This window comes from Gambusia affinis, linkage group LG05, assembly GCF_019740435.1.
Source record: "Gambusia affinis linkage group LG05, SWU_Gaff_1.0, whole genome shotgun sequence".
NCBI classification, from domain to species: domain Eukaryota; kingdom Metazoa; phylum Chordata; class Actinopteri; order Cyprinodontiformes; family Poeciliidae; genus Gambusia; species Gambusia affinis.
In genome coordinates, this window is record NC_057872.1 from 31650218 (window position 1) to 31665883 (window position 15666).

At 50.3% G+C, this 15666-nt stretch overlaps 1 protein-coding gene across 4 annotated transcripts; it reads right to left on the reverse strand.

Moving 5' to 3' along the window:
* Positions 1-2387: 2387 nt before the first annotated feature.
* On the reverse strand, positions 2388-14496 carry LOC122831719 (CREB-regulated transcription coactivator 2-like). 4 transcript variants are annotated; one of them, XM_044118110.1, is made up of 16 exons: positions 14226-14496; positions 12866-12988; positions 10981-11097; positions 10654-10715; positions 9263-9331; positions 8770-8873; positions 8616-8642; positions 8123-8202; positions 7933-7982; positions 7599-7858; positions 5587-6029; positions 5299-5472; positions 5075-5230; positions 4841-4912; positions 4349-4532; positions 2388-4279 (listed from the first exon to the last, which is right to left on the reverse strand). In XM_044118110.1, the coding sequence occupies exons 1-16, from the start codon at positions 14397-14399 to the stop codon at positions 4089-4091; spliced, it is 2286 nt and encodes a 761-aa protein (XP_043974045.1). In that variant the 5' UTR covers positions 14400-14496; the 3' UTR covers positions 2388-4088. The 4 variants fall into 4 exon arrangements, with proteins under 4 accessions (XP_043974045.1, XP_043974046.1, XP_043974047.1 ...); XM_044118111.1 differs by having other exon boundaries at positions 12866-12967; positions 14226-14495; XM_044118112.1 differs by lacking the exon at positions 9263-9331 and having other exon boundaries at positions 14226-14495.
* Between the last annotated feature and the right edge of the window lie 1170 nt (positions 14497-15666).

A 15666-nucleotide genomic window follows, 5' to 3' on the forward strand; every position in this document is an offset into this window, starting at 1 on the left:
CAGAACCGTTGTGGTACAAGTCCGTCATGTGTAATCTGCTCTGTTTCCTCTTCCAGAATCAGACTGGATCCTGGTACCAGAACCGCCCTCTGGTTCTGCCTCCTTCAGATAAACCGGTTCCTCAATCAGAGGTGTGGAGATTTCAGGGATGTTTGAAATCCCTGACAGGCCTGTCAGAAATCTAACAGGCCTGTTGCTGCAGAAAATAGAGGAAGTGCTAAAACCAGCACTTCCTGTTGCCTTTGCACTTACCATCATCAGTTCTGCTTCAACTTTGGTCAAGGTTATTCAAGGTCACAGTGGGGGGAGGGAGGACAGACCTGAAGCTAAAAGCTCAACACCTTTATTTTTAATTAATTGCTAAAGTAAAACTGTGAAGGTAAAAAATAAAATGGTTGAAGCATTGGCTATTATTAGATGTATTTTTGTCTGCAGAGTACGGGGCCCCTACTAACCCCGATGGCCCCCCATGTAGAACCGCCCATGCCCTGACTCAAAAGTGAGTTTTCATTTCAGACTGAAACATGAGCCTTTTTCTTTCTTGTTAACAAAAACTGGTGATAATTTTTAATTGAAATGTTTCAGCTAGAGAACATTTTACCAATCAGCAGATTAATGCAGCAACAATAACAGACTGTAGGTGGCGCTGTTAGAGTTCCTTAGCAATTTAGTAAATTGCGCTGAAGCTGCAGCTTGGACCTGCATTGACCATATATGGGTGATGACATCACGGGGGAACTTCAGAGTGGAGAGGCTCCAAACTTCTTATTGGTGAGTTGAAGTTTTGTTTAATATATATATATATATATATTTTAATTAATTTAAATTAACATTTTTTCGTTTTGAACAAAATTATTTTCATTTTAAAGTTTGGATTCAAAGAAAACTTTTAATTTTCCATAAAGTTCTGGTGTCTGCTGCAAAAACATCCCCACAGCACATTGCTGCCACCACCACGTTTGACTGTGGGAATGTGTTGATTTCCTCCCACCTGAGTTGTGGATCCCTGCAGCTCCTCCACAGTCGCTATGGTAACACTCTCCTCCAGCCTGTCAGTTTAATGGATGAACAAATTGGCCAATTAAAATAGGGGTGTGGATACTTTTCTAAGAGACAGCAGGTTGGAGGGTCATCAATAACTTATAACTTTAATGTTTTCATATGAAGAGAAAATCATGAGGGGCTGCACAGTGGTGCAGTTGGTAGAGCTGTTGCCTTGCAGCAAGAAGGTCCTGGGTTCGATTCCCGGTCCGGGGTCTTTCTGCATGGAGTTTGCATGTTCTCCCTGTGCATGGTGGGTTCTCTCCGGGTTCTCCGGCTTCCTCTCACAGTCCAAAAACATGACTGTCAGGTTAATTGGTTTCTCTAAATTCTCCCTAGGTGTGAGTGTGTGTGTGAATGATTGTGTGTCTCTGTGTTGTCCTGCGACAGACTGGTGACCTGTCCAGGGTGACCCCGTGACCCCGCCTCTCGCCCGGGACGCAGCTGGAGAGGAACCAGCAACCCTCCTGACCCCATTAGGGTCAAGGGTCAAGGATGAACAGAAAATGGATGGATGGAAAAAATCATGAGAACGAGGCGCAGATGAGAGAAACGGGCAGCAGGGGGCAGCAGTTCCGCAGGTTGCTTTATTTTCTGTAAAATAAAGAGTAATGACAGTCTGTATGTCTCCATCGGTCTGCCTTTAGAAACGGCGCCTGCTGACGTCAGAAGCACTTCCGGTTTAAAACATATTTACAATATTCCCTGGTTATTAATATTATCAATAAACAACTCCAATAAAAACATCTGAATACAAACATACTCAGTTTTTCCTCTAAAACTATAAACAACACGAAGGATGTGAGAAATTCATAAACATCAGTAGAAAACAATGAAATATGGCCTTAGTCTCTCTCTCTCTCTCACACACACACACACACACACACACACACAGCAGGTTCATAGAACCTTTTTGTTCGTGGTTCTGTCCACATCCAGTTTGTTCGATCATTAAAAAACCGAATCCTATTTAAAAATGGATCATTTTCAGGTCCGGTTCCGAATCCCTCTAAGACCAGAAGTGGAAAAAACACCGAATCCTCCCAGGAACGTTCTCTGGTTCTGGTTCTGCTCCGAGTTTAACATCCACAGATGTTATTCAAACTCAACAATAAGAGAAAATGGGATTTATATATTTTCACCATGTAATGCAGTTAGTTTCAATCTTAATTTATTTTGCAAGTAAGCTAAATATTTTCCTTCATGTTAAATATTTTGTTATTAAGGTAAATATCTGGCTCCAAATTAAATATTTATTTTATAAAATATGTAGTTTTAAAGCTAAGCATTTAGATTGAAAGTAATATATTAATTAATTTGCCAATAACTGGAAGCGGATTACCAAAAGAAAAGCTTAGTTTTCAGAACCTCTTCATCTTAGTTTCTTTTCTTGAACATTTCATTTTAAATAAAAACATGAGCCGTTTTAAAGTCAAACAGACGTTTACCGATGGATCTACAGCAGGTTCCGAAAGCCCAGCTTTTAATTTGATAGTTCACTTCCGCTCATTTGTTTATTAACTAGCCCAGTTAAATATTTAGTTAGCGAAGCGCTAACTATTCGGTTTCTACATTTAGTTAATTTAGAGCTAAAGTGCCCAAATCACTGCGGTTCATTTCTGAGTGTCTAACTGAAGACGGTCCTCCGTCTCGGACCGGACCGGACCGGACCGGAACCCGTCCCGCTTCGAGCGGCTCCAGACGCTGGTCCTGATCTGAGAAGGGTTTAAGCTCTCAACAGTAACTGCGGTTTCTGGTACCGTTTCACTTTGTTCTGATCAACAACCGAATTTTAATGGGCTCAGGTTTGGTTCCGGTTCGCTCGTCCGTGTGAAGGAGCTGCAGCAGCCCGCTCTGACCTGCAGGGGGCAGCACTGCAGTTCTGAACCGGATGTTTTCCACATTCCAGACAGTTAGTCGGAACCAGTCACTGATCCGTTCTGCCTTCAGAACCCTCCAGCTGCGTTTCATAAACAGGAACATGGTGGACCGACTTCCTGTTTGCAGCTGAACGGTTCTGATAAATCACTAAAAGATCCAAATTAATCTGGACCTGGCTGGACTGGACCCTTTAAGCAGAACCTTGGCCCATCTTTCTGGAATATTACAGGAGAAATCAGATTTTTTGATTTTTTGGTGGAACAGCAGAACCAGGAATCGGACCGGGCCGTGTCGGATTCTCGGACAGAACAACACGACTGCAGAGTTTATTAGACTCTCATATTAGAAACTTTGTACACACTTCAAATCTTTATAAAATACACACTTATTTACATGTTGCAGAAAAAATATGGCTGAAAAACGGACACAGCAGCAGGCAGGGGGCGTGGCTAAGCGCTGTCCATCACAGTGAGCGGGCGGGGCTAAAGGGTTCGTCCCACCAATCAGGAGACGTCCTGCTTAAAGACTTCGGGCAGAAATAAAAATATAAAAATGTAAAATATTTTTACTTTTTTCCTTCAAAGTGCAAAAATCTATTTTAAATGTTTCTGTAAAAATCATTTCAGGGCTTTTCTGGTTCCGGTCGGAACAGAGACCAGAGACCGCTTCAGAAAATCTGAACTCTGAGCTGATGTTTGACACGAAACGAACTGGAGTTCTGGGTCCAGTGGGTCCAGAACCACAGACATATGGACCAGCTGGTTCCGGTTCCGTTTCCTGGTCTCACTGAGTCCAGTTCAGGATCTCCTCTGCAATTATGAAGCAGGAAAAGTTCTACAGGCAGATCGGATCGGGTCCGAAGTGGCTCTCTGAGTGACTCACCAAGCCGCATCGGTGTGCATCTGACAGAGCGGTACCGGTTCTGGTCCTGGTTCTGGTCCTGGTTCTGCTCCTGGTTCCGTGTGAGAAAGATCCTCACAGCGCTGCTGGTTTGGGTTTTTTACATTTCCACTAGTGCATGTTGGGCTCAGATGGACCAGAACCAGAATCCAGAGAGTTTCCAGGTAAAATAAGTCTATTGTGACCTCTGACCTCTGACCTCAGGTCTTCAGTCTAAGCACTACATGTGGAGGAATGAATGTCCGTCCCGGTCCGGTCCGGTCCGGTTATTTGAGGCGGTCGGAGCGGAAGGAGTCCTCCACTGCCGGGTCGGCCAGCATCAGCTCGCCCTCCAGCAGGTCCAGCGCCAGCGGGTCGATGCGCAGCGGCTCGTCCAGGGAGAAGGCGTCCATCTCGAAGCCGGGGACGTGGGACAGAGCGCTGGCGATCTCCTTGGACAGACCGGGGGGAGAGTCCCCTGCAGGGGGAGGGAACGGGTCAGAACCGGGTCAGAACAGTGTGAGGTTCTGGTGGTTCTGGTGGGTACCTGTGAGGATGATGTTGGGGACGTTCTGGCGGCCGTCTCCGCCGCTGTAGTTCTGGTTCTGGTGGTTGAGCCGCTGCGGGTCGCCGGGCTCCTGCAGCTCCAGCGGCCCTGCGGTGTTGGACGGGAACTGATTCTGATCCGGTCCGCTGTAGTTCAGGCCGTCGACCGGACTCTCAGCTGGGAACTGGAGCAGAGGGAGAGGACCGGTTAAGGAGGCAACAGGGCTGGTGCTGCCCCCCGCTGGTGGAGGGGCAGAACTGCAGCACATGGTGTGGAGAACAGCAGAGTGGAGCTTTAATTATCTTAAAGGTTCAGTGAGGTTCCCTGGACTGAATCTGTGGGGGGGCCGCAGCCTTCTGCAGCGCTGACCAGAGGCTCGTCTGCAACATGCGGAGGCCGGTGGGGCCCATGGGGCCTGTGGAGACCTGTGGGGGCCCGGCGCTGACAGGCTCCAAGTTACAGGAAGAAATTCAAAGATAAAAGAAGTTTCACCTGCTGGTGTGATTTTCCAGACAGCTGCAGGCTGAAGTACGGATCGTCCAGCAGCGAACTGAACAGTGCGTCCTGCAAGAAGCACATCAGGATGTCAGTAGCAAAACCAGGCTGCTCAACATGGGGGCCGTGGCCCCTCGGGGGCCTCCAGGGGGCGATACAAGGACTGCAGAACGTTGGGGGAAGATGGGAGGTTTTGACCCGATTGGACCCTACCCCGGTTCTGGTACTCACGTTGTAGAAGTCTGTGTTCAGGTTGATGTGCTGCTGCTCCGCCTGCTGGTTCTGGTCCAGTTTGGACCGGTACTGGGAGGACGTCAGGCTGCACGGGTGCAAAGCGCTCTCCGACTTGACAGGCGGATTCTGCTGCGGTCCCATGGGCCTCTGCGACTGTGGAGGAGCAGAACCGGGTCAGTACCGGGTCAGAACATCAAGAGGGTTTGAGGATCCTGACGTACTGGTCCAAACTGCTGCAGGTGCTGGTTCCGGAGGTTCTGCAGGTGCAACTGCTGCTGATTGGTTCTGGGCTGCTGGAGGCGGAGCATCTGGTGGTTCTGACCCAGAGACGGGTTCTGCTGGCCCGGCTGGCTGAGCGGGTATGGAGGGAGGCGGCTGGTGTCCAACGGGACGCCCTGCAGGGACACAGGAAGTGACATCACTGGGTGATGAGGGGAGCACCTCCTGTTGGAGGAACTTGATGTACATCCATCGTCAGCGCTCCACCCGGCTCCAGGTGAGCTGGTTACCTGGGAGATGGAGGACAGGGTGGGGGACATGGTGGGGGAGAACTGTTTGGGGTGGATCCTCCGCGACTCCCCCGCCATCGGCAGGATGAGCGGAGACAGCTGGGCCCGTCTCCGTGGCGACGTGCTGAGTGACGCCTGGCCCTGCCCGGCCAGGATCGCCGGGTAGGGGGAGGAGCCAGATCCGGACACGCCCCCTCCACCCCCGTAGCCGCTGGACTGGAGGGAGGAGTTACTGAGGGACGAGTGCAGCGATTGGCTGCTGAGGGAGGGGGAGGAGCTGAGCGACGACTGCAGAGACGGGTTGCTTAGCGACGAGTGGAGGGAGGCGGAGCTCAGAGAGTTGGAGAAGGAGTGGCTGCTGAGGGACGACTGGATGTTGGGGTTGCTTAGCGACGACTGCAGGTTGGGGTTACTGAGCGTGCTCTGTAGAGACGCCAGGAGACCTGAGGGAGCAGAACAACAAACAGGAAGTAGAAATAAAATCATTACAGGAAGTAGAAGACAGACTGAAAGTGATCTGTGTCCAGTGGCTCCAAAGCCAGCCCACATCATCATTACTACACCTCCGTGCTTCAGTCTGTCTGTTTCCAGAGAAGAGGCTTTCTGTGTATCATGACCTTGAACTCTTTGTCTCTCTGAGATTGATGGACTGGTCTGGAGATGACCTTTGACCCCTCCCAGGTTGACGGGCAGCACGGATCAGATCCAGAACCGATTTCTAAACCAACAGAGACCTGAGCAGACAGCAGGTGGCGCTGCAGCTCGTCTCATCTCCACATCTGACCTTTAACCTCCCACCGGCTGTGCTCTGAACATTTGTGATGGTAATCAGAGGCGCTTCCTGTCTGAAACCAATCCAGCTGCAGACTGCTGCTGCAGCTTCCTGCCTGCGGCTCCTGCAGCCACCAAACACGCCGACGTTTTCCGACTGCAGAGGAAGAACGAACCCGCCGCCGTCTGAACCCACAGGTTAAATTTAGAGCGCAGCTCAGGCCTGGAGATCAACAGGTCCAGAAATACAACCTGCAGAAACGTTTCCTCAGAGGTCAGGGTCACTCTGACCCAAACACACTGAATGCATGGCGGTGGCAGCATCATGGCTTCTGCAGGCCACATCTCTTTATCCAGAACTCATCCAGCTTCACTGAAACCACGATGGCAAATTATTCATACACCTGACTGTGTTTTATTTATTAGTATTTTTCACAATTGTTTACATACTTAATGTGTATGAACAATTCACATCCAACATTACATAACAAAACTTTTGCTTGGGAGCTTTTCCTCTACTTGACCTTTGACCAGTTCTTCTGTCTTTGGTCTTGAATATTGTCCATTTCATCTGTTTGCTGAAGTCTCAAACCAGCTGTCAGATTTTCCATAATGTAGATTTCTTCTGTTATTCCACTGTTCTTGCCCAGGGGGCGCCACCTTTCACCATTTCCTCCTAATAGCTTTCTTACTACATGTTAACATTAAACCTATATTTTACCTTGGATGCTGCAGTAGCATGCTACTCATGGAAATATCATATCCTGGAATCTTCGTTCCTTTTTCCAAACCTGACCAATTTCAGGACAGTTCCAAAATGTGAGAATGATCGGCGTTCGCTGATCCACAGTTCCCCCAACATCCCATATTTATGCTCTTATATCTACTCTGGATTTTCGGCGAAATGAAAAATAGTGCTGTTGGGGAATGACATAAAACTGTGGCTCTTTACGGCGCCATAACACAAACCCAGAGAATCTGCTCAGGTTTCAGGTTTTTCCACTTTTCCAATAAAATTCCACTTGTGTAAATATTTTCACTGCGATTCCTTCAAACACTTTGGTGTTTCAAACCTTCATGGAAACAAAGAGACTTCCATGGTTTGATTTAGTGACGTTTTTATATAAAACCAGAAAAATACTTTTAGAACATTTGTAAGACGACAGAGCTGCAGTGATTTGTGCCCAGAAGACGTTAGCAGGAAGCTAAAGGTTCTGATTCCTGACCCAGCCGGTTCTGACCTGGTGCTGGCTGGTGGTAGCTGCTGTTTCCTCTGGCGGCGTTGATACCCAGCTGGGTGAGGGTGGAGGCCAGGTTTCCGGTGCTGCTGCCCCCGCTCAGAGCAGAGGATGCTGGGTAACCGGGCTCGTCCTGGTCCAGCGGCGTGGGCAGCGGCGACGGGAAGTGGAGGCTGGACAGGTCAGGCAGCGAGCCGCCGGTGTTGGGGACCTGAGGGACGCCTTGGACCGGCGTGGACGGTTGCTCCGGGGACGTGAAGATGCTAGGACGAGTTAGAAGATGATCAGAACCGGGACTGGACCTCTGGAGGAACTACGGATCAGAACCAAGACTTACTTGATGCCTGGAACCTCACAAGACTTTGGTCGAGACGACGGCAGAGACAGCTGGACGGAAAACAGAGACGCTCAGAGACGCAGAAGAAGAAAAGAAGAAATAAAACAGCAGAACCTTGTGGTTCATGCAGAACCACAAGGTTCTGCTCAGGTCCAGCTGGGTCCAACTTGAGAGGAGAACTGAACAGTACCTTCTTGGCGTCCCAGGCTTTGAGCAGTTTGTCTTCATCCAAAACGTTTTCCTCAATGGGAGGAACCGGATATGGGAACACTGCAGGATGGAGGACAGAACCATCAGAACCAGCAGCAGAGCCATCAGAACCAGCAGCAGAACCATCAGAACCAGCAGCAGAACCATCAGAACCAGCAGCAGAACCTCTCAACACACAGCATTCTGTCACACTGGATCAGAACCAGATCAGAACCTGAGCAAGGTTCCTGTGGATCTCAGCCAATCGTAGGAGTTTTTGTGTCCCACTGCTGGAGCACTTCCTGGTTTCTGTCCAATTAGAGGGCAGAGAGACACCCCCTCCCCCTGTCCTCCCAGTACACCTGGTTCTGGTCAGTTCTGCAGAAACTGGACCTGGATGGAGTGACTCTGCCAGAAGGTTCTGACCCGACTTCCTGGTTCTAACATTGAACTATTGGAGTTTCACTGCAAGTTTCTCAGCAGCTCCGACTCACTTCTACGGTTCTCTGCATCGCTCGGCCCTGCAGCAGAGAGAGAGAGAGACGCTTCAGACAACCAGCATCCAACCAGCATCCAACCGGCATCCAACCGGCATCCAGCATCCAACCGGCATCCAACATCCAACCAGCATCCAACCATGTTGCTCACCGCTGCGTCTGGCTCCCTGGGGGGTCAGGGCGGGTCCCGCCATGCTGAAGTCTCCCATGGGGGGGTTCATGACGCTCGTGTGGAGGGCGGAGTCAGAGTTGGTCCTGAGGGGGGGGGAAGACACAAAGATTCAGGAAAAGAGAAGAAGAAGATGTTCAACGGGCTGAAAGAAGATGGAGACGCTGCGTCACTGCGACCCAAAGACTGCAGCAACAAACCTGCAGCTGCTGCAGCAACAAACCTGCAGCTGCTGCAGCAACAAACCTGCAGCTGCTGCAGCAACAAACCTGCAGCTGCTGCAGCAACAAACCTGCAGCTGCTGCAGCAACAAACCTGCAGCTGGATGTGAGAGGATGTACAGAGCTAGTGGAGCTCAGACAGCAGAGAGATGGACGGATGACACAGAGAGGAACAGGAAACAGAAACGTCTCACACTGTCAGGAAGAGGAGGAAGAGGAGGAAGAGGAGGAAGAGGAGGAAGAGGAGGATTCACCTGTTGAGCGCTGTGGTGGGAAGACGGAACAACTGGCTTTTATCTCCAGGGAAGTTTCCAGACCAGTTCCTTTCAGTGATCGACAACAAGACAAAGTTATTTTCCTCCAGCGACCAGAGAGAGAGAGAGGAGAGCAGGGCGACGAGGAAGAGGAGCGCAAGCCAAGAAAGGAGGAAGATAGAGGCAGCGAGGGGGCGGGGCCGAAATCTGGTCCTCAGGTTTTAGTAGGACAGAGTGAACAGCATCCATTATGTGAGTTTGTCACGTGGGATCTGGATGAATCCATCAAAGCTTTTTACTCATTTTATAACTTTATTCTGGAAATACATAAATAATCCTTCATTCTGAGAGTTTCATGTGAGAATTTAGTGTTTTCCTAATCTTCCTCGTCCTTCTGCTCTTCGTGGCGCTCCACAGGGCTGTGTGTTTGGACCGCTTCTATTCAGAACCGGCTTGGAGTTAAAACGACTGAAACTGCAGGAACAGATTAATCAAGCCACAGAAAACAGAAAAACCACAGAAGAAGAAGCAGCAGCGGCCCAGACCCGCTTCCTGTTAGTGCTTCAGCTGTTAATGAAACAGAGGGATTAACTTTGTGTGACCCACAACGGCCAGAACCAGAACCAAAGCCGATCAGTCAGCAGAACTGAGCCCAGGTTCTGGTGCGGTTGGACCAGCAGAGACAGAACAGTGATCTTTGCTTTGGTTCTGACCCAGACGTTCCCCGGATCAGCAGATCTCCAGGATTTCTGGATCTTGACCGGGTTCCTGAGTGGTTCTGGTTCTGGTCCAAACCAGCAGTCAGTTTCAGGAAAACCCCAAAGATCCATCAGAGGCTGAAGCTCCATCTGAGCTCGATGCATCACCTAAAGGTCACCTAAAGGTCATGCATCCTGACAGGAGTCAGGAATCTGTTGAGGACTGGTCCAAATCTCATCAACACTCTACTGGTTCTGGTTCTGGATCGACCCAGCCAAAGTCCAAACGAAAGCCCTGAGAGATCCTGGAGATGAGCTCAGAGGCTCCACTGGGGAGCAGCAGCTGAACCTCAGCCAGGCGTCCAGAGACGTCCTAAAGGGACAGAAGCGTCCCTGATCCAACAGCTGATTCGGACGGATTACTTCCTTAGCATGTTAGCTAGCTCTGCAGCTGTGTTGGGTCAGGGCAACCAGCGGGACATCGTCCCCTGAAGACAAACTGAGGACAAACTGAGGACCGACTGAGTCTCCTCTCCTCCTGCAGTCTGCCTGATGAGCCTCTGCTGCTCCGCTGAACCACCTGGGGTCACGCTGGGGTCACAGTGGGGCTTTGGATAGGCGGGAACACACAGGGGGCTCGGAAAAAGACAAACAGGGGTCTCGGGGGGGGGGGGGGGGGGTAGCAGACTCCACCTTCTCCAGCTGGCGTCGGGTGGCGGGGACAGGTAGGCGGCGCTGTACAGAGAGTTTTCCACCTGGGGAGGCAGCAGGTTAAGGAGCAACAACACAGTCAGGCTCTTTCACAATAAAAGCACCACTATTCAACCTGCTCTTCTCCTTCTGAATGAAAGAAACGTTTCCAGTACCTAACTCTCCACACTGTGACAGCCAGGTTCTGGATGCTCCTGTCATTTCATTAACTCTGTAGTGTTCAGACTAAGGCAGCATCACCTAGCAACAGCCGGGGCCAGGCCGCAGCAGAACCTCTAGGTCAGCAGGAACAGCGATTCTGAAGGATACTTGGCGGTTCCGGTACGGTCGGACCGGCGAGACGAAGCGGCGGTCCCTCTGGACCCGCTCCACCAGGCCGTGGTGGCGAGTGGAGCGGCTGGACTCCAGGCCGGACTGGAACGAACCCTGAGGGGAGGAACAGCAGAAGAAGACGAAGAGAAGTTGACCGCTGGGCTCAGACATCACTGATACTTTTACGGCTGGAGCTGAAAATATTCCACCAGGACCAAAACACTGAAACACAATTCATCCACAATGGAAGAGGATTCGAGGTCAACAGGAACACAACGCTTACTGGAGTTATACTGGGCAGGTAACAGGGGACTGGTGGAGGCTAACGCTAACAGGGGACTGGTGGAGGCTAACGCTAACAGGGGACTGGTGGAGGCTAACGCTAACAGGGGACTGGTGGAGGCTAACGCTAACAGGGGACTGGTGGAAGCTAACGCTAACAGGAGACTGGTGGAGGCTAACGCTGACAGGAGACTGGTGGTGGCTAACAGGAGACTGGTGGCGGCTAACAGAGGACTGGTGGCGGCTAATGCTAACAGGGGACTGGTGGAAGCTAACGCTAACAGGGGACTGGTGGAGGCTAACGCTAACAGGAGACTGGTGGAGGCTAACGCTAACAGGGGACTGGTGGAGGCTAACGCTAACAGGAGACTGGTGGAGGCTAACGCTGACAGGAGACTGGTGGAGGCTAACGCTAACAGGGGACTGGTGGAGGCTAACGCTAACAGGAGACTGGTGGAGGCTAACGCTAACAGGACACTAGTGGAGGCTAGCAGGAGACTGGTGGAGGCTAACGCTAACAGGAGACTGGTGGAGGCTAACGCTAACAGGAGACTGGTGGAGGCTAACGCTAACAAAGGACTGGTGGAGGCTAACGCTAACAGAGGACTGGTGGAGGCTAACGCTAACAGAGGACTGGTGGAGGCTAACAGAATACTGGTGGAGGCTAACAGGAGACTTGAGGAGGCTAACGCTAACAGGGGACTGGTGGAAGCTAACGCTAACAGAGGACTGGTGGAGGCTAACAGGAGACTGGTGGAAGCTAACGCTATAACAGGGGACTGGTGGAGGCTAACATGAGACTGGTGGCGGCTAACAGGAGACTGGTGGCGGCTAACAGGAGACTGGTGGCGGCTAACAGGAGACTGGTGGCGGCTAACAGGAGACTGGTGGTGGCTAACAGGAGACTGGTGGCGGCTAACAGAGGACTGGTGGCGGCTAATGCTAACAGGAGACTGGTGGAGGCTAATGCTAACAGGAGACTGGTGGAGGCTAATGCTAACAGGAGACTGGTGGAGGCTAATGCTAACAGAGGACTGGTGGAGGCTAATGCTAACAGAGGACTGGTGGAGGCTAACGCTAACAGAGGACTGGTGGAGGCTAACGCTAACAGGGGACTGGTGGAAGTGGAGGCTAACAGGAGACTGGTGGAGGCTAACGCTATAACAGGGGACTGGTGGAGGCTAACAGGAGACTGGTGGCGGCTAACAGGAGACTGGTGGAGGCTAACGCTATAACAGGAGACTGGTGGCGGCTAACAGGAGACTGGTGGCGGCTAACAGGAGACTGGTGGAGGCTAACAGGAGACTGGTGGAGGCTAACAGGAGACTGGTGGCGGCTAACAGGAGACTGGTGGCGGCTAACAGGAGACTGGTGGCGGCTAACAGGAGACTGGTGGCGGCTAACAGGAGATTGGTGGCGGCTAACAGGACACTGGTGGCGGATAACAGGACACTGGTGGCGGCTAACAGGAGACTGGTGGCGGCTAACAGGGGACTGGTGGCGGCTAACAGGGGACTGGTGGAGGCTAACAGGAGACTGGTGGAGGCTAACGCTAACAGGGGACTGGCTAAATATTGTCCAGCTCAAGCTAGCAGCTCACCTGGAAGTCCTGCGGGTTGCGGCCGATCTGGTTGACGTTGGGTAAGGAGCCGCCGTAGTACGGCCCCTGGTTCCGGGCCAGGCGTAACTTCTGGGCCTGCAGCTGCCGGGACGACCACAGGTTCTGATCAAAACCATCATCATCATCAGACTGCATGTTTATCACTGATGGGTCTAAATATTTGAGTTTATTCAGCATGAATGAACTCGGTCTCATGACCTATGATGTCACAACAACTCCGTCAGGCAGGTCCGAGCCGGCCGGTACTGGACGGGTCGAACAGACCCAAACAGAACCCAGCAGAACTACGTCCGGTCTGGTTTGGACCGGCCTATTGGGCTGCAGCAGACTGAGGTTTCTGAACGGTTCTGGAGGTCCATCAGCACCAGCTGGACCAGACCTTCAGCTGCCTAGAACCTGGGTTCATTCTGCCAACACCAGAACCAGAACCAAATGGCTGCACAGGCAGAACTCTGGCCCGGTATCAGGTCTAAAGTTCTCCAGACGTTTCTGCAGATGAAACAGGTTCAGGTTTGTTTTTCTGCAGTAACTGAGCTGAGAAAATGTTTTCACCCATGAAATTGTTTCTTTTCATTTTTAATAAACAGAATCAATCCATAAAATCGCTTTAAAAAAACTATTTTATTAACAGGAATCTCCAAACCAGCCTGCTTATGTGGGAAGAAGAAGAATCCTGAAAGCTCTGCTGAGATGATCCAGCCCAGAGCATTATACCACCTCCACCAACAGAGCCTGGAGATGAAAACACCAATCTGGACATGAACAGGAACTGAGTGGAGGAGAAGCCAAAGTCCAAAGAAAAGTCAAACAACTGAAGAAGAGTTTAACATGCAGCCGGATGCTTCAGGTCAACAAATCTGACCCCAGGATGGGATGAAAACAGACGGATAACGGGTCTAAAAACACCTGGAGTCTGTTCAAAACCACCCCAAACATTCAAAAACTCAACAAACCGGGACAGAGCAGAGGCTCCGCAGCACCAGCAGCCGGACAGCTCAGAGTTTGTTTTTTTTACCTGGGTTAGGACGCCTCATTCCCGGCTCCAGCAGCCGGACAGCTCCCAGTAGTGCAGTGGTAAACAGTTAGCATCCCTGCTAACAGAAGCTAGCTCCGCTAACGACGGAAACGAAGAAAACCGAAGCGCTTCCGACTCTAAACGAGACAGAAGCTTCTCGCGTTGTCCCTTAAAACGTCTTTTTCTTTCTAAAATAACCGAACTCAAACAAAAATTTCCAGTCGACTCAGCAGAACCAGCGGATCTGGCGCCTCTCTAAGACCCGGACAGGCCTCTCTTCCTCCGGGGAGCTCTCTCCTCCTACCCTCTCCGCCTCGCACTCACCCTAGTCGAAGTGATGTCCATCATAACCTCCTGGAAGGCGGCTGTCTCCTCGGCCTGTCGCTGGGTGTGCAGGGCGATCTTCTCGCTGAACTTCCGGGGGTTGGAGGCCCCGGACCCGGAGCCCGTGGCGGGTCCTGGTCCGGGTCCTGGTCCGCCTGAACCCGTCGCAGACATCTTCTCCGAACGGACCGGACGACCTGACGTAGTGGAATGATTTCAATCAGAGAGGGTCGGAAAAGAAAGAGGTCTCACTCTGAGGATTATGCCCAGGACCAGAACCCCAAGACTAAGATCAGTAAACAGCTTCTTTTTTGGCCACAGTGATTTAGGACCTTCAGAGCAGAATTTATTAAACTGTGAAGATTTAGTAAAACCTAACTTTTTAAACTACAGCTCAAATATTCTCTAACGGTTATTACATTGTTAGGGTTCAAATGTGATGTTTTTCAGGCAGCGTTGTGTTTTATACTTTGTGGTTAAACTTTGGCAGATTAGATTAATTTATTGTTCTTTTTTCCAAAATTTATACAGTTTATGTAATATTATCAGCTGTGTTTAATACATTTCTTGACTTTGCATCAAAACGTTGCATTTTTTTATTTTGGGTTATATCTAACACGTTTTGTTTTGGAAATTTTAATAGATCTGTTTCTGTGGATTTCATTTAGTAGTCGGAGTGAGGCATCACTGAAAGATTAGAAAAGTTGGATGGTTGAGAGGCGGCATCACGGCGCCCTCTGCTGGTAAAAAGTATGTAGTGCTGCTTTTTCTGTATTCTGCTGAACTTCGTTCACCGAAATCTGAGAAGAAAATAAACTTTTTCTGGGTGAAAATGGAATAGAGACTCCGAGACCTTCCAGAAATCCAGAATCAAACACAGTTACCTATTCAACTTATCAATCAATTAATCTGTTAGTAATGAATAACTGAAGCATCGATGTTTTCTCTGCAGAGAGAGAGAGGAACCCATGAGGAAGGTTCTGGAGATCAGAACCAGAACCTCCAGGCGGGTCAGAACCAGTCTCTCAGAACGGTTTCCTCTCTGGATGTTCGGTTTATAAAAAGACTGGTTCCGGTCAACAAGGCTAAAGATCTCAGGCCAGCTGTTATGCCGAGAAACGCATGCATACGTAATGAGCTTCTGTTTTGTAATGCTTTAAGCCAGGGGTCTCAAACTCCAGTCCTGGAGGGCCGCAGTCCTGCAGTTTTTAGATGAGCCACAGGTACAAAACACTGGAATGAAATGGCTTAATTACCTCCACCTTGTGTAGACCAGTTCTCCAGAGCCTTAATTATTCTATTCAGGTGGTGCAGCAGAAGCTCATCTAAAAGTTGCAGGACTGCGACCCTCGAGGACTGGAGTTTGAGACCCCTGTTTTAAGCTATTATGGTGTTAAAAGAAAAATCGGGGAATTTCAAACCATCTGTGGAGAACATTTTC